The sequence below is a fragment of the Monodelphis domestica genome, chromosome 2, assembly GCF_027887165.1.
Source record: "Monodelphis domestica isolate mMonDom1 chromosome 2, mMonDom1.pri, whole genome shotgun sequence".
In the NCBI taxonomy this organism is placed as follows: Eukaryota; Metazoa; Chordata; class Mammalia; order Didelphimorphia; family Didelphidae; genus Monodelphis; species Monodelphis domestica.
Window position 1 is genome coordinate 276,428,148 of NC_077228.1, and position 18,946 is coordinate 276,447,093.

The following is an 18,946-nucleotide window of genomic DNA, read 5'->3' on the forward strand; positions in this document are numbered from 1 at the left end:
TTTGTCTTTATTGAATAATGCATGGAAATGATCAAATAAAATATTATAAAATTTAAAAAGAAAAAAAGAAGAATTGATAGCATTCCAAGGCAGAAGAGTGGTTAGTGGTTAGGCTTAGGCAGTGAGGGTTAAGTGACTTGCCCAGGGTCATAGCTGAGGTCATATCTGAAGGACCTCCCATCTCTTGGCTTGGTTTTTAATCTACTGAGCCACCTAGCTGTCCCCTTCTTTTCCAGTTATATAAATCAATCTTTTTCTAACTCTATGAAAAACAGAGATGGTGAAATTAAGTCTGAGAAAAGACTACAAGTAGTAAGGGTGTGGATGACATCATTCATAATACCTGACATCAACAGGATGCTTTACAGTTTATAAAACACTTTACATAAATTTTCTTCTTTAAACCTTAAAACAACCCTGATCAAAGAACTAATTGGAATGAGGGTGAGACATAGGAACACGAGTGAGCAGAGGCTTCTGATCCAGTGCACAGTAAAGAAGGAGGCATTACCTGGGGTCGGGGGTGCCCAGTGACAAGGCACTGCAAAACCAGGGTATCTCCCTCACGGATAGTGTAGACACGTTCACTGATGTTGTCTTCTTTCACTACACACGCTTGGCCTGCATGAACAATCTGAGCCTGAGCTGGAGCTGAGAAAAAAGAAGGAAGGGAATATTAGAGAAAAGGAGGACGACAGAGGGGGATTCATGAGCAGGTAAAGGAAGAAGGGGGTGTTCAGGAACAAATCCAAGACACGGGGTGGCACATAAGCAATAGTGGTATGGCTGGAATCATGGGACTCTCTCCTCAAACTCTCCCAGGGTCCAGAGTCACAAGAAAAAAAGGATATTTTTAAAAAACCTCTTCTACATTGTACACAGTAACAGCAATGTTGAATAATGATTATCTGTGAAAACTTTCCAATTATTTAGATCTAGAACTTCAGTAGCTTCCTAGAATCAAATATATAATCAGTAGTGGTGGTGTTCAATCTTTTCAGTTGCATTTGACTCTTCCTGATTCCATTTGGAGTTTTCTTGGCAAAAATACTGGAGTGGTTTGATCTTTCCTTCTCTAGTTCACTTTCCAGATGAGGAAACTGAGGTAAATAGTGTTAAATGACTGACCCAGAGTCACACAGTTAGTATGGATCTGAGAAAGGATTTGAACTCGAAAAGATGAGTCCTCCTGACTCTGGTCTTTGCACTCTATCCACTGCCCCACCTAGCTGCCAGTCAAATATACATTCTCTTCAGCATTTAAAACTCTTTATAACCTTTACCTTTCCTACCTTCCTAGCATTTTATACTTTAGTTCCATCTACATGCCTTACTCTCCAGATTTACTGATCCACTTGCCATTTATCATACACAATATCTCATACATTATCTCCCATCTTTGTGCCTTTGTACTGGCTGTCACCCATGTTTGGAATGCTCTGCCCTCTTAGTTTCTCTGGCTTTTTTTAAAATTCTGAGATTGAGGATTGAATTCTAAGTGGTTATGAACCATGATGAACTATTAAAATAAATAATATTTTGAAAAATGTCAATGCTTGAAAAAAGAATTAAATGCATTGCTAATTCTTAATCATGATTATTATGAATCTCTATGTAATATATTGCCAATAAAGGATCACAGAGGCCAAAAAAAATTCTGAATACAGCGGTTGAGGGGACATGACAGAGGAGAGACTCTAAATGAACACTCTAATGCAAATATTATCAACAAAGCAATGGGTTCAAATCAAGAAAACATGTAATGCCCAGTGGATTTACGCGTCGGCTATGGGGGGATGGGGGGGAGGAAAAGAAAATGATCTATGTCTTTAACGAATAATGCTTGGAAATGATCAAATAAAATATATTTTAAAAAATTCTGAAATCAAAGTTAAGAGGCCTTTCTCAATACCTCTAGCTGCTAATGGCTCACCCTCTCAGATTGCCTTCCTTTTACCCTGGATAGATCTTTCAGGCCAAGTACTTTTAAAAAATTTGTATGCTCAGTGTTTGCCACAGTGCTTAATAGATAACAAACGCTTAACAGAATGTTTTGTTGAGAGGCAGCTAGGTTGCTCAGTGGATGGAGAGTCAGAACTGGAGGTGGGAGGTCTTGGGTTCAAATATGGCTTCGGAGACTTCCTATTTGTGTGATACTGATCCTCCCTCTTGTCTCTTAGCCAGAACCATATTGTTTTGATGACTGCTGCTTTATAGTAAAGTTTAAGATCTGGTACTAAGAATATTCATAGCCTCACAGTTTGTGGTGGCAAAAAACTGGAAAACGAGGGGATGCCCATCAAATGGGGAATGGCTGAGCAAATTGTGGTATATGTTGGTGATGGAATACTATTGTGCTAAAAGGAATAACAAAGTGGAGGAATCATGGAGACTGGAAAGACCTCCAGAAATTGATGCAGAGTGAGAGGAGCAGAACCAGGAGAACATGGTACACAGACTCTGATACACTGTGGTACAATCGAATGTAATGGACTTCTCCATTAGTGGCAATGCAGTGATCCTGAACAACTTGGAGGGATCTATGAGAAAGAACACTATCCATATCCAGAGGAAAAACTGTGGGAGCAGAAACATAGAAGAAAAACAGCTGCTTGATCACATGAGTCAGTGGGGCTATGACTGGGAAAGTAGACTCTAAAAGATCACCCTAGTGCAAATATTAATAATAAGGAAATGGTTCTTGATCAATGGCACATGTTAAACCCAGTGGAATTGCGCATCAACTATGGGAGGGAGTAGGGAGAGGGAAGGGAAGGAACAAGAGTCTTGTAACCATGGAAAATTATTCTAAATCATCTAATTAAATAAAAAAATTTTAAATATGATACTGCTAGGCCCTACTCCACATCTGTTTACATTATTTCCCTTGATATTCTTGATCTTTTTGTTCTTTCAGATGAATTTGGTTATAATTTTTTCTAATTCAGTAAAAAAAATTTTTTGGTAGTTTGATAGATATGGCACTAAATAAGTAAATTTGTTTGGGTAGGATTGTCATTTTTATTATGTTAGCTCATCCTACCCATGAGCAACTGTTTTTCCAGTTATTTAGATCTAGTTTTAATTGTATGTAGTGTTTTGTAGTTATGTTCATATAATTCCTGTGTTTTTCTTGGTACATACATTCCTAACTATTTTATATTGTCTCTGTATGATCTTGGCCAAATCACTTAACCTCCATTGCCAAGCCCTTATTGCTCTTTTGCCTTGGAATTGATACTTTGTATGGATTCTAAGACGAGAAAGTTTTTTATGTAATTGAAAAAATGTTCAACAAAATAAAAATATGATACAACATATTGTTGCTTAGTCTTGTACAACTCAGGTTTTCTTGGCAAAGATACCAGAGTAGGGGCAGCTAGGTAGCACAGTGGATAGATGTCTAAACCTGGAGTCAGGATGACCTGGGTTCAAATAATCTGACCTCAGATGCAAGTCACTTACTCCCAATTGCCCATCTTTACTACTCTTCTGTCTTGGAACTGGTGCTTAGTATTGAATCTAAGACAGAAAGTAAGGGTTTGGGTTTTTTCTGTTTTTGATGTATTTTTTTAAAAGATATTTTGTTTTCTCAATTATATGCAATAACAATTTTCCACCTATGTTTTCTGGTTATAAGATCCAAATTGTCTCCCTCCCTCCCTTTCCTCCCCACCTCCCAGAGATGGTAAGCAATATGTTCTGGGTTATACATTTTTATGATGCAAAATATATTTCCATATTGCTCATCTTTGTAAGAGGATACTCATATGAAACCAAGATCCCCAAATAAAAACTTAAAGTGTATGCTTTGATCTGCATTCTGACTCCAATAGTTCTTTCTCTGGAGGTGGATACCTTTCTTTGTCTTAGGACCCTCAGAATTGTCCTGGATTACTGTATTTCTGAGAGCATCTGAGTTTATTACAGTAGATCATCGTACAATATTGCTGTTACTGTGTACAATGTTCTCTTGGTTCTGCTTATTTCACTCTGCATCAGTTCCTGCAGATCTTTCCAACTTTTTCTGAAATCATCCTGCTCATCAATTCTCATAGCACAATAGTATTTTATCACCATCATATAACACAATTTGTTCAGCCATTCCCCAATGGCTGGACATCTCCTCAATTTCCAGTTCTTTGCCACCAAAAAAAATGCTGCTATAGATATTTTTACAAATAGGTCTTCCCCACCCCACCCCCTTTTTAAAATCTCTTTGGGATACAGACAATTCTACCAATAAAATTTTAGTGTCCCAATTTTGCCACATCCCCTTCAACATTTATCACTTTCCTTTTCTGTTATATTGGCTAATCTGGGTGTGGGGTGGTACTTCAGAGTTGTTTTAATTTGCATTTCTCTATTCAAGCGTGATTTTTAACATTTTTTCATATGATTATTGATAATTTTGATTTCTTTATCTGAAAACTACTTGTTTATATCCTTTGATCATTTGTCAATTGGGGAATGGCTTGTATTCGTATAAATTTGACTCAGTTCTCTATATATTAGAGAAATGAGACCTTTATTAGATAAATCTATTATAAAAATTTCCCTCAGTTTGTTGTCTCCTTTCTAATCTTGATTACATTGGTTTTGTTTCTACAAAAAATTTTAAAATTGAATAAAGTCAAAATTAGTCATTTTACATCTTGTAATGTCCCCTGTCTCTTTCCATCATAACCTACCTTCTCTTCTTCTAAGGGAAGATTTTTTTTAAGTTTGTTGATTCTTAACTGACTTAAGGGATCAGAAATGGATGGCTTCTTGAGTGTGAGAGAGAGAGGGCCTCCAATGAGGCTGGACACATAGGTGGGCTCCAGGTTATGGAGTGTTTTAAAGGATAACAAGAAGGGTTTTTTATTTTATCCAAGAGGCAACAGGAAGCCACTTGAGTTGAGGACTTATATAGTGGCAGCCATGTGGGGATGAACTGTAATGGGGAAAGATTTGAGGCAGGGAGGCCAATTAAGAGACTGTTGAAATGATCTAAGAGTGAAGAGATAAGGGCCTGAACTACAGTGGTAGCTGTCTGAGTGGAGAAAAGCAGTTGGATGCTAGAGATGTTGTAAAGGTAGAAATGGCAAGATTTGGCAACTAATTGGATATGTGGAGTGAACAAGAAGGAGGAGTTGAGGATAATGCTGAGGATTTATTTTTAATATATACTGAATTATTTCCACATCTCAGTTTTGAATTAGAGGCTCCAATCAGTTCTTTGACTTTTGTACACATTTCTTTGTTCTAAGGAACACTAAGGAATGTTCTTACTCACCCAAGCCTGGTAATTAAGAAGGAGAGATCATGAAGATCATCTTACTCAGGAAATAAGAATTGGTTTAAACTAGGAGTTATTGCTATGTGACTGTCCACTCAAGGGATAAAGGGGTTGAGAGTTTTGATGACTGTTTACTAATTAGAGATGCCTTGGGATGTTGGAGGAAGGGGCTGAATAATGAGCCCCCAAATTGTATTCATGGACCTGCTTGAGGAGACTGCGGGGTCTTTGATCACCCAGAGAGATCAATGACCAATTAATTAATTGGTTAATTCTAGCCTAATCTATAAATTGATACTTACCCAGAAGCTAGTCTTTCAGAATTTTTAATTGTCACAATGTCAACATTATGAACCTGGAAAATGATGAAAATGATGAGATCTTCCATTGAAACAGTGAAATTTGGAAAAGTGAAGAGTTAGAGGATGGAGGGAAATGGGTCCAGTTTTATGTGTCTTGACTCTGAAGTGTCTCTGGGCCATGTCCAATAGACAAATGGTGATGTGGGACTGAAGAGATATCTGAACAGAGATGGAATGCTCACAGGAGTGATAGAGGTTATTGAGACAGAGTACAGAAGAAGAAAGGAATAGAGCCTCACACAAAACTTTAGGAATATTCACTTAGGGAGTGTGATATGATGATGCCTGGAATGGTAGGAACTATGTTTCTCTCCATCAGAGTGAGAGATCTCTAAGAGTGGGAACTATTCCCCCTCTGACTGAGGGTTGCTGATGGCAGACTTTGTTCTCTTCCTTAATCTTTAACCCTATCTGAACTAAGCAACACACAGTGCCTAGTATAAACAGGGTTGTATGCAATGTGAGGATGTTTAATACAAAATTGATTTTATCTAAGCAATGTACCTTTTTTAAAAAAATCCTTGCCTTTGGTCTTAGAATTGATACTAAGTATTGGTTCCAATGCAGAAGATTGGTGAGAGCTAGGCAATTGAGTTAAGTGACTTGCCCAGGGTCACATATGGGAAGTATCTGAGGACAGATTTGAACCCAGCACTTCTCATTTCTAGGCCTGATTCTATCTACTGAGTCACCTTGCTGCCTCTGAGCAGTTGGTCCAAAATGGGAAAAGAACTGGATGGGTACCATTTCATGGTGTCATAGGATGAAGGGATCACAGATTTAAATATAGGAGATCTTAGAAACTATCAAGTCCAATCCTTCTATTTTATAAATAAGAAAAATGAGATATAGAGAGACCAATGGACTTGACCAGTCATATAACTGGTAAGTTCAAATCCAGCCTCAGATTGTGTGACTTTGGCCACGTCCCTTAATTGTTCGCTGCCTCAGTTTCCTCATTTGTCAAAGAAGGATAAAAGTAGCATCTTCACAAGGATTTTTGTTTTAAAGACAAAATGAGATAATATATAAAGCATTTCATAAACCTTAAAGTGCTATATAAACACTAGTGATTATTAGCATGTTCCCCCCTTGGAGGTGGTGATAGAAGAAGTATAGAGGGTCTTCATTTGGAGGCCGGATGGCCACTTGCAGATAATATATAGGGGGTTTCCATTCAGCTTTGTATTGGAGCAGATGACCTCTGAGGCTGATTCTGTGATGCTGAAACTCTCATTCTGATGGGGGAGATAGTAAGTGTGTATCCTCAAAGAACTTGTCTCCAGGTCTAGCATTCTGTCTCTTCTGAAACACATATTGCAATATCCTGAAGAAGCTGGTTCCTTATAGTAAGGAAGATTCATCTATTGAATCAACTTCTGCTTCACTGAAACTTCCACCCATTGCTACTAGTTCAACCTCCAGGGCCAAAGCAAAACAAGTCTAATCCCCCCTTCTATATGAGAGCTAGTCAATGCTAGTTAAAATCAGCTGTCTTTTCTCTCTCTCCTGTGATGTTTCTTTTGCAGGATAAACATGCCCAGTCCTCTCATCTGAACCTTATAACATCATAGTTCTAAAACTGGAAGCAACCTCAGAAGCCATCTAGTATGAATTCCTCCTTTTACAGTTGAGAAAACTGAGACTTGACTTGAGACTTGTCCAAGGTCACATAGGTAGTAAGTGACAGAAGTTAGTTTTGAATTGAAGTCCTCTGACTTTAAAGTCAGGGTTCTTTCTACCGTCCCATATTGACACCTTTATTACCTCTGGTTAGATTTAAATGTTATCTCTGATTTCTGTGCAGTCATCTCAAAGAAAACATTGTTTTCCCCTTATGAGTAATTTTGATATGAAGGAAGCATCTAACTTCCTGTTCAAATCAGTCTTGTTCTAGTCTCCAGTATGACCTCAGGACACCTGCTTGCAGTTAGGGTGACTGCAGTGAGGAGGGAAGTAGAGAGGGAGGGGGCATACAGAGTGAAGAGGGCACTTATTCCAACCTGCCATCTGGCATCTTCCTGTTTTAACTAATTATTTTTGCTAACTAAGGTGTTGAAAGACTGAAAGTGCTGTCAGCACACTCTAAATTAAGTACCCTAGGGCAAAGTCCCATTTACCCTGCCCTAGTCAAGCCTCTTCAAATAAGTAAACAAGAAAGCAAATACAATTTTTGTTTCCTTCTGGTTTTTCCCCTCCCTCCTCCCTTTTTTCCCCTTTCCCTCCCTGTCTCCCTTCCTCCCTTCCTCCCTCCCTCTCTCTTCCCCCCTCTCTTTTTTATTCCTTCTTTCTTCTTTTAAAAAATATAGCTGTACCTTTGGAGGCAGAATGCAGATTGAAACATACCATTCTTCACTTTATTTCCTCCATGAATTTTTCTCTAGTGTAAGCAATATGTGTCTTGTTTTGCAACATGACAAACAGAGAAATATGTATTACATGATAATATATATAACTTATGTCATAGTACATGTCTTTTGGGGGGAAAGGGAAGGGTAGGAGGGAAGGGGGAGAAAGAATGAAACCTAGATTTTGGGATATAGCTAATATGAGAATTTGTTTTTCTTGAATACACATATTTATTATTTGTTACATATTTATAACAAATCATATGTATTATATTATGTCACAACTCATATTGTTATATTAAAAATAAAAATAAATGGTATCTCAGATATGTATATGGAGAAAGAGAGAGAGAGAGAGAGAGAGAGAGAGAGAGAGAGAGAGAAACACAAGAAAGAACAGCTGTGACCAATATGTATAGAGTTCTGATTCTACCAATTTCACTCTGCATCACTTCACTGAGATTCTTATATACTTCATATTTATTATTTTTTGTACCACCATAATATTCCATAGATTGTAAACTCTTTGTAGGCAGGAATTATAGCAAATCTTTTACTTCTTTTGTGTCCCCTTGAGGTCAGAGGATTTGTCTCTCTCTTTACACTAAAGACTTTCGGAAAGCAGGAATTATGTCTCCCAAGCAGACAAAGAACCACCTTAGGGGCAGAGGATATATCTATCCAATTAGATCAAGGACTTCTTAATGGCAGAGACTGTGTCTCTCTGTGTCAGAATGGGAGCATCATGAAGGAAAGAAATGTTTCCTTCATCACACCAGGGAAACCTTAAAACTCCCTGGATAGGAACTTTCCTTTCTTTATTCGCACCCCACTCCAGAAAGGAGGGGGATATATGACATAGTCCCTGAGTTCATAGACCCTGCAGTCAGGGTAGTCAATCCAAGCCCAACTCCCACAAGAATGATAATTCTATGAAAATAATGAGGATCTCCCCATTGCACTGAAAATATGATTGTCAAAGTCCCAGCAACATCTTCATCATCCTGCCTCAAAACCCTTGCTTTTAAAACAATTTGCTCTACATCTAAAACCTACAATATTTCTCACCTCCCCCTTGGTTGCCCTCCTCTTTTTTTAAACCTTACCTCCCATCTTAGAATCAGTTCTGTGTATTGGTTCCAAGGCAGAAGAGTATCAAGGGTGAGGCAATGGGGGTTAGGTGACTTGTCAAGGGTCACACAGCTAGGAAATGTCTGAGGTCATATTTGAACCCAAGATCCAAGTCTCTGGTCCCAGATTTCAGTCCACTCAGCCACCTAACTGCCTCCACCCTCCTGACTCTTAATATGCTCTAGGAAGATATCTCTCCGCCCAGCTCAGGCACAAACACTCTTTACCACCTAGTGAACCTCTGAGATAGAATGATACTAGCTATAATAATCAATGACAATAACAAGTAATACCTCCTTATGTGCATAGAGATGCTAGCATATGCATTCTTTCATTTGATTTGGCTTGGTGCCACAGTGCATAGAAATCTGCGATTGACTCAGAAAGATCAGTGTCAGAATCCTGCCTCAGACACTTACTAATTGTGTGAGGCTGGGCAAGTTACTTAATTGCTCTAATACTCAGTTTCCTTATCTGAAAACGGGGACAATTATAGTGCCTACCTCACAGGATTGTAAGGATCAAATGAGAAGCTATGTATAGCCTGCTTTGCAAAATCTTCAACCACCATATAAATACTAACTTGCAGTATGGTAAAAAGAACAAGGGATTTGGGATCAGAGACCTGAGTTCAATTACCACCTCTGTCACCTGTGTGACCCTAGAAAAGTCATACAACATCCCTAGGTCTCAGTCTCCTCATCTGTAAAATGGAAGAGTTAGACTAGATGCCTTCTAAAACCCTCTTCTATGTCTAAAATCTCAGTGACAAATTATCCATTGGAAATGTACATTTTTGCCCTTGTCTGGGAGTCATAGATTTAGCTTCTAGACATCTCCAGAACTAACCAGTGACTCATTGTAGGCCTTGACTTCCCTATCTGTAAAAGAGAATCATCCCTGCCTAATCTGAAGGCCCAAGGGGATCACAGTGACAGTGAAATCATAGACTAGATGGAGAGTGTTTTGTCAAGAACAAGTGCTCTACAATGCTGTGGGTCATGATCTCAGCCTCCAGCAAAAAGCTTTTAAGTGCTTGTCATGCCTGGCAGGAAGGGTCAAAGAAATTCTGTCAGGTTGCCCTGAAGTCCAGTATCAAACAATGGGTCATTGCTAAAGGAGTCTGGAGGGCAGACAAATCAGCAGCAGCAGTAGCAACAACAGCCTGGAGGGAGGACAGCAAGGAGGAATAGATCTGAGTAAGGGTAGAGGATGGAGGCATCTGGGCAGCCAAGATTTGGGGCTCATTTGGAGGCAGAGAGACAGTCACCAGTAGTGGATCCAGGACATGCAAGATGTACTCTAAACAACAGCTCTACCCACAATTCACAACTGTATATAGAGTACCTTCTCACCCAGGGTAAGGTAGTACATTATAAAAAACACCAGAAGGGAAGCTAGGTGACTCCGTGGATAGAGAGCTAGGCTTGAAGTCTTGGGTTCAAAGTTAGCCACACTTCTTAGCTGTGAGACCTTGAACAAGGCACTGAGCTCAATTGCCTAGCCCTTGCCGGTATTTTATCTTAGAATTCATACTAAGGCAAGGGTTTAAAAAAAAAGGAATACATTATAGAAATGTAGGTGAAGGGGAGTCTAATGTGATAAATAGAGCATTGACCTTGGAATCTAAAGACGTGAATCCATATTCTGCCCCATAGTACTTGTGTGACCAGATGTAAGATACTTAACATCACTGCCTCAAGCATATGCTAAGACTATGCAGTACCAGAAGAATTGCTGATCTATATCCATCGAGGAAGTTTCCATATCTGGAAGTTCCTTATGTGGATCCAAGGATTAAGGGAAGGGAACACATCTATATAGGACCTCTAGGTATATAAAGAACTTTTTTTCATTATTACCTTCTGTTTTAGTATCAGTTCTATGACAGAAGAATGGCAAGGACCAGGGAGTTGGGTTTAAGTGACTTGCTTAGAGTCACAAAGCTAGGAAGTGTCTGAGACTCAATTTGAATCCAAGTCCTCCTGATTATGGGCCTCCCGTTCTATTCATTGTGCTACCTACTTGACAACCCCTAACTTTTTATTTTAATTTTACTATAAATATATTTAATTTTACTAATCACATGTAATAAATATTCCATGAAAGTTTTCTAAAGTGATATTCTAAATTGTGTCTATTCCTCCTTCCCTCCCCTCTTCCAAAACTGGCAAACAATTCATTCTGAGTTATACATGTATTATCATGCAAAATATGTTTCCATAAAACCAAAACCCTAAAACATGTACCCAAATAAACAAGTGATAAGTCATATGCTTCCATCTGCAATCTGACTCCAACAGTTCTTTCTCTGGAGCTGGAGAGCCTCCTTTGTTCTGGATTGTTGTATTGCTGAGAGTAGCTGAGTCTATCACAGTTGATCATTTCACAATGTTGCTGTTACTGTTCTCCTGGTTCTGATTATTTCACTCTGCATCAGTTGATGTTGGTTTTTCCAGCTCTTTCTGAAACCATCCTATTCATCATTTCTTACAGCACCCCCACACCTTTTTAAACAAATATTATCTCATTTGATTATCTTATTTGATCCTCACGATGACCTTCCAAGGTAGGTTCTGTTATTATTCCCATTTTATAGTTAAGGTACATGGAGGTTAAGTGATTTGCCCATAGTCACACAGCTAATAAGCTTTTGAGGACTGTTTTGAACTGAGATCTTCCTTTGCTTTACCCACTGTACCTCCAGCTACCTCAACTCTATCCAGGGACACATTTATTTTCTCTGCCTCTCCCCTCCTCATCTCCTTAGTCTGGGGGGGGAGGGGCCAAAGGTCCAGTTCATTCAATTCTAGATAACCACAGATAACAATAGTCTTTACATCAATAAAGGATTTCATGTTTTTCAAAACTTTCATTTGCACAAACTCTTTCTTGATTCATAAAAATTCCTTGAGGTAAGCAATCATGTATCCTTCTTCCCTATTTTACAGATGAGGAGACTGATTCCTAGAGAGGCAGTGATAAGCCCCAGATCACACAAAGAGTTAATAGTGATGTGAGCCAAAGAATCCAAGCCTCCTGACTCCCAGCCCAGAACTCTTTCCACTGTACTAAGCTGATTAGAAAAGCAAAAAGCTTATCATACATAGACAAGTTTGGGAGATGAGTACCAAAGCCATGCTTTCCAAGCTTCAGACAGTGAACCTATCCCTATCTCTCTCTTGCCAGTCCACTCTGGCCAGCCCCTAAAGGATCAAAAGCTTAGTGCAAAACCTAAAGCCAGAGGGCCGAGGCAGGAAACTACAACTCCCAGCAAGAACATGCCTAGTTTATCAGGGCCTTCCCAGAAATCCTACCCAGTAGCGACAGTTTCAGTTTTATGACAAATGGCATTCTACATTGCTGCTGGGATCCCCCAAACTGAACCTGAACTCATAGAATCATACAATCATGGAATGTGAGAATCATAGGATCCATCAAATTTTAGAGTTGGAAGAGGGCTTATTAGGGAGATGCCAAAGGGATGCTGCTGCTGTATACTGAGGGGAAGTATGACTGGATAGTTGGGAAGATTTTGTCACTTAGTTGGCATTAGTTTGGATCTCCTCCTGCCAGCCCATTTACAAAGGCTAGGAATGGGGAACAATAGGGCCAGGTTTGAGCTGTCCGTGGTACCTACCAGCCTGTCAAGGAGCAACTCTATTTCCCATTATCATTTGACTTTTTCCCTACAGACAGTAGACAGTAGACAGTGACTACTAATGTAACTTGTAATGTAACTTGACAGCAGTGTAGCAGGAAGACACAGTGAGGAAAGGAGGAGAGGAACTTCAGACTTGATTTTCAATTCTTTTCTACTTTTCTTGGAAGCCATCAGAGCAGAATGTAAGGTCTTTGGATGGAAATTTCCTTAGCTACTCTGCTAAATCAATCAACAAATACTTACTAGGCACCTAGTGTATTAGAACACTGCACCAGAAGCTCAAGAAATATGTTAAGCTAGGGGAAGCTAGGTGACTTGGTGGATAGAAAGCCAGACCTAGAGACCAGAGGTCCTGGGTTCAAATTTGACCTTAGACACTTCCTAACTGTGTGAGCCTGAGTAAGTCACTTAACCTCCATTGCTTGGCCCTTACCACTCTTCTGCCTTGGAATGAATATACAGTATGGATTCTAAGATGGAAGGTAAGTGTTTAAAAAAGAGAGAGATTAAGCTATGACTATCTAATTCCTTATCAGTTAAGATGTTAAGCTAAGGCTTAGGATGACTGTTTAGTAGGATTGTTGTGAATAGAATGTACAAGATGTTTATAAGACTCTAGTTCTTGACTCCAGTCAGGACAGGCTATACCCATTCCTGGAATGCTCTCTTTCCTCATCTCTGCTCCTGACTTCTTTTTTTAAACCCTTACTTTATGTCTTAGAATCAATACAGGTTATCAGTTCTAAGGTAGAAGAACAAAAAGGGCTAAACATTGGGGGTTAAGTGACTTGCCCAGGGTCACACAGCTAGGAATTGTCTGAGGTCACATTTGAAACCAATCCTCCCACCTCCAGGCCACAATGTTACCTAGCTGCCCCTGCTTCTGCCTCCTTTCAAGCCTCAGCTAAAATCTCACCTCCTGCAAGAAACTTTTCCCAGAATGATCAAATGTGATAGACTTTGCTACTAACAGCAATACAATGATCCAGGACAATTCTAAGGAACTTGTGAAAAAGAATGCTGTCCATCTTCAGAGAAAGAACTGTTGGAGTAGGAATGTGGATGAAAACGTGTGAATTATCCCTTGTTTATTTGGATATATGATTTGGGGTTTTGGTTTTATAAGATTATTCACTTACAAAAATGAATAATATGGAATTTTAAAAAAAGAATCTTATCCCAGTCTTCTTTAATCTTAGACTTCCCTCTAAGACTACCCCTAGTTTATCCAGTTTATATTGTATTTGTATGCAGGTGTCTGCATGTTATTTTCTTATCCCTTAGACTGTGAGCTCCTTAAGAGCAGGGACTGTTTTTATTTTTTGTTTTTCTTTATATCCCCAGGGATAAGCACAGTGCCTGACACATATTAGGACTTCAACAAATGATAGTTGGCTAATGAATTTATATATATATAATATATGCAAAATAAAAAGAATTAACAGATAAAAACGAGCAAGACATAGTCTTATATATACATAAATGTTTATCTAATGTTTTCTTCTCTAATGGGGGAAAGGAAGGAGGGAGGGAGTTACCTGGGTATTTTAATCATTTTAAATTTTAAAAGAAGGTAATTTAGAGGGGAGGTACCAGTAGCTGGGGCAGGGCAGGTGGACAGGGAAAGGTCTTATGTAGGAGGAAGCATTTGAGCTGAGCTTGGAAGGAAACTGGGAGTTCTAGGAAATACTTTGGTTCTAGGATTGTGGGGGATGGGGATAATCTAGAGCAGATTGATCACCAGCTGGATAAAGGAGAGTTGGCTGTATTTACATAGTTGATTGAAATCTCAGGTCAAGCAAATTGAAAGAGCCTGGGGGAAGCCTGTGTGACTACTAGACTATAAGATCCTTGAAGACAGGAGCCATTGACTTCCTCCTCATCAACACTCATTAAAACATCTGCACAGCAGCAGGGTGCTGACCTAGGTGCTGAAGAGATGAGAGAAGAGAAAACCACTGCTCCTGTCCGGGAGGAGTCTAGCTGGGGAGACAGGACATGAACAGGTACATAAAAGATGAAATAACAATATGAGGCAGCATATGGTGAGCCTTGAGAGGAGAAGTGAGGGCTCTAGGAGTTTCGAGAAGGGAGAAATCACTGTGGGCTAGAGACCATATGTTCAGATCCTCTTGTCATATTTCTTTGTTTCCTCCCTCCTTCCCTGACCCCAAGTATTTAATACAGGACTGGGCACACCGTAAATGTTCCCTCTCTTTAGACTTGCTGGACGGCTCCATTGAGCCATGTTCATTGGCCTTTCTCAGAAACCACCTCTCCTATTTCTGGCCCCCCTGCCCTACCCAGCTCCTCTGTTCGAGGATGTTTATTGATCCTTTTATGCATGTAATGCAAATGGACACTTAATAATTTAACTGAGTTAACGGTGCTGAAATATTAACGGGCTTTTCTCTTTTAATTAGCAGTGCAGTGAGCACCAGTCATGGACCTGGGAGGCTATTTGGCCGAAGGGCACCCAGCCAATACCTCTCTGGTCCTGTAGTTGGAGGGAGCCCAGGAACTCAGACTGAGAGAGGGGCCCTAGACCTAGACCTCATCAGAGGAGCCAGCCTTCCTGCCCCCATCAAAACACCCTTCCCAGAGCAAGACTGATTATAAGCCCTTTTCTGGCCCAAATGTCTAAATCCAGCTGTGCTTCTCACTGCTGCCAGGACATCCTGGCATGGAGCCCCCACATAAAGTAAGCTCCAGAAAACTACAGGCTTGCCTGGAGGCAAGGGGACGAACCAGAAACCCTCCAAAGGACCCTAGCGGGTAATGAGTGCGATAGCAGCTCCGATGTGATGCTATGCTTAAAACGGGATCCCACCTTCCCTGAAGCTGAAGTTTTTAAGTCAGTCACTCAGTTAGGACACATTAAGTGCTTGCTGTGTTCCAGGCACTGTGCTAAGTACTAGGGATACAGTGGCAACAGCAAAGTCCCTGCTGTCAAGAGGGGACATTCTTTTATTTTTTAAACCCTCACCTTCTCTTCTGTCTTAGAACTGATACTAAGTTCAGGGCAGAGGAATGGTAAGGGCTAGGCCATTGGGATTACATGACTTGCACAGTGTCACACAGCTATAAAGTATCTGGGACCACATTTGAACGCAAGATCTCGAATCTCTAAGCCTGGCTCTTTATCCACCAGCCCTCCTAGCTGTCCCAAGAGCTCACATTCTAATAGAGGAGACAGCATGCAAATAATTATATACAAAGATATATTCAGTATGAGTGGAAAATATGGTGGCAATGATAATACATGTATAACCCAGATCAAATTGTTTGCCAGCTCTGGGATGGGGGAGAGGAGGAAGAGAGAGACAATTTGAATCATATAACTTTGGGGGGAAAACTTGTGGAAATTTTTTATTACATGTAATTGGAAAAATAAAATATCTTTGTGATAAATAAATAAATAAATAAAATAGGGGACAAAACTTGGAGTGCTGGGTCTGGAGTCAGGTTATTAGGAGTTCAAATCTGAGCTCAGATATTTACTAGCTGTTTTGACCCTGGGCAAGTCCCCTCACCCAGCTTGCTTCACTTTCCTCATCTGGAAAATGAGCTGGAAAAGGAAATGGCAAACCACTACAGTATCTTTGCCAAGAAAACTCCTAATAGGGTCACAGAGAGTCAGAAACAACAGAAATTACTGAACAACACTGAGTGAAAAATAATCTTAGAGAGAAGGCTCTAATAAATGAAAGAATAAACAAATGATAAAAGCACCTACTATGGTCAAAGCACTGTTCTAAACGCAAGAGATACAAGCAGAAAAGCAAGACAATCCCTGGGCTCAAGGATCTGAAGTCTAATGGTGGTGGTAGTGGTGGTTGTTGAGTCATTTCAGTCATGTCACTCTTCGTGACCCGATTTGAGGTTTTCTTGGCAGAGATACTGGAGTGGTTTGTCTTTTCCTTCTCCAGTTCATTTTATATATGAGAAAAATGAGGCCCACAGGGTTAAGGGACTTGCCTAGGGCCACAAAGCTAAGTGTCTGAGGTCAGATTTGAACTCAGGAAGACATCTTCCCGATTCCAAACCCATTGTTCTAACCATTGTCCCAGCTAGCTGCTCTCTAATGGGAGAGACAACATAAATGGAAATTTTCAATTTCAAGTCAGCTGGAAAGCTCTCTTGGTCCTTAGAGAGTAGTGACAAAAAACAGATGGTAATGCGTTCTCTTTAATGTCATTTATACAGATAAAATTCTATTCGTTTCTAATATTGAAATAGTTGACATCACCAAGGTCTTTCTTGGCTGGCTCTTCAGTAGTCATGGTTGTAGACTTGCAAGAACAGTTGCCAGGGTGCAGTCTTAAAGATTCTTCACCAGAGAATGGCTAAGGACACAGGGCAGGAAGCATTGCTACTCCCAAGGCTCCTGGGCTGTCTCTTTCAGAGTCTGAGGGGACATAGTATCCAAGGTGGTGGCAGGAGTTCTGGGAGTCTGACTCATCTGGCACATTCTGCCTCCTGTCTCTCAGGCTTTCTTGCCGCTTCACCTAGGCTGATTTACCTGCCCTTTGAACGATGGCTGAGGACAGGACTGGCGGTCTAACATTAGTACTAGGAGTGGGAGAGGAGGGTAAAAGCAATGGGAAAGACCTCCGAAAAGGTAAAATTGTAGTTGAGTCTTAAAGGAAGTCAAGGAAGTATAGAGACACAGAGGGGGAAGAGGGAGAGCATTCCAGGCTGGGGGAGACAGACAATGTAACGTGTTCTGTGTGAAGAACAGCAAATTGTTGCTGGAATATGGAATACATAGAGAGATAAGGAAAAGGTCTGATGACTGGAAAGGTAGGAAAGAGGCAGGCTGTGTAGGGTTTTAATAAACAGAGAATTTTATAATCAGCCCTGGAGGTAATAGAGAAACAGGGAAGTGCAGTGGATAGTGTGTTGGGCCTGGAGTTAGGAAGCACTGAGTTCAAATTCTACCTCACACACTTACTAGCTGTATACCCCAAAGCAAGTCAATTAACCCTGTTGGTCTCGGTTTCCTCATCTGTCAAATGAAATGGAGAAGGAATTTGTAAACCACTCTAGGATCTTTGCCAAGAAAATCCTAAATGAAGTCATGATGAGTCAGATACAACAAAAACAACTCTGCAACAACAGGGAGACTGGGTAGCTCATTGTGTGTGGAGGTGGGGTGACTTGGTCTAATATGACCTTTAAGAAAATCATTTTGATAGGTGAAGGGAGAATGGATTGGAGTAGGGAAAGACTTGAGGCAGGGAGACCAACCAATAGGCCATTTATTTAACAGTCCAGTCATGAGGAAATGAGGGCCTGGGAAGGGGCATTGAGCTGTGGGAATGGAAAAGGAAGCAGAGGAAAGAAGGAGCTGACAACTTGAAGAGAAAGTTAAATTTTCTATCTGTTGCAAATTATATCTTAGCTCTCCAACCTTTGTGCTCAGAGAGCTAGTGACTTGACCCAGTGCTGGAAATAGGGGGAGAGGAGAAACTGCCAGAAGAGGCCAGTCAGTTCAATTAATTCAAAATTTAATTTAAGAAACCTTTATTGACCACTTATTATGAGGAGGGCACTAGAGGTACACAAACAAAAACTAAACTCTCCTTGCCCTCAAAAAGCTTACATTCTTTTTAAAAAATATTAATATCTTTTATTTTTACATTTTCATTTACTATTAAGAGACCATCCCTTATGATGAAGAAAAGGGGCAGTTAGGTGGTACAATGATACAATGACCTGCCCTTGAGTAAGGAAAACAGTCTTAGACTATGTGACCCTAGGCAAGTCTCTGCCACAATTTCCTTGACTATAAAATAAGGATAATAATAATAATAACACCTCCCTCCCAGGGTTGTTGTAAGGACTGAATGAGTAATAACTGAAGAGCACCAAGCAAGTACCTGTCTTATAGTAGTGGTATATAAATGTTGTTGTTTTTTAAAATTATTATTGCTATAAAGAATAAAAAGAGGACAAAAAGAGTCCAGCAAAGGAGGAGGGATGGAGGAAAGAAGCAAGAAAGAAGGGAGAAGAAAGTGAAAAAGAAAAGAGAAAATAAGGAAGGGAGGGAGGAAGGAGGAGAAGGAAGGAAGATAAGAGGGAGGGATGAAGAGAGGAAAAGAGGAAGGAAAGGAGAGAGGGAGGAAAGAAAGAAATATTTTAGTATTTACTATATGCC

The 18,946-nt window shown here is 40.0% G+C and overlaps 1 protein-coding gene across 1 annotated transcript in view; it reads right to left on the bottom strand.

Annotated features, from left to right (window-relative positions):
• Positions 1–18,946, bottom strand: part of MDGA1 (MAM domain containing glycosylphosphatidylinositol anchor 1) — a 95,568-nt gene that overhangs the window by 34,518 nt on the left and 42,104 nt on the right. Inside the window, exon 2 of the mRNA XM_056818157.1 lies at positions 512–651. Coding sequence (XP_056674135.1) covers positions 512–651 — 140 coding nt within the window. The remainder of the gene's footprint in view (positions 1–511; positions 652–18,946) is intronic.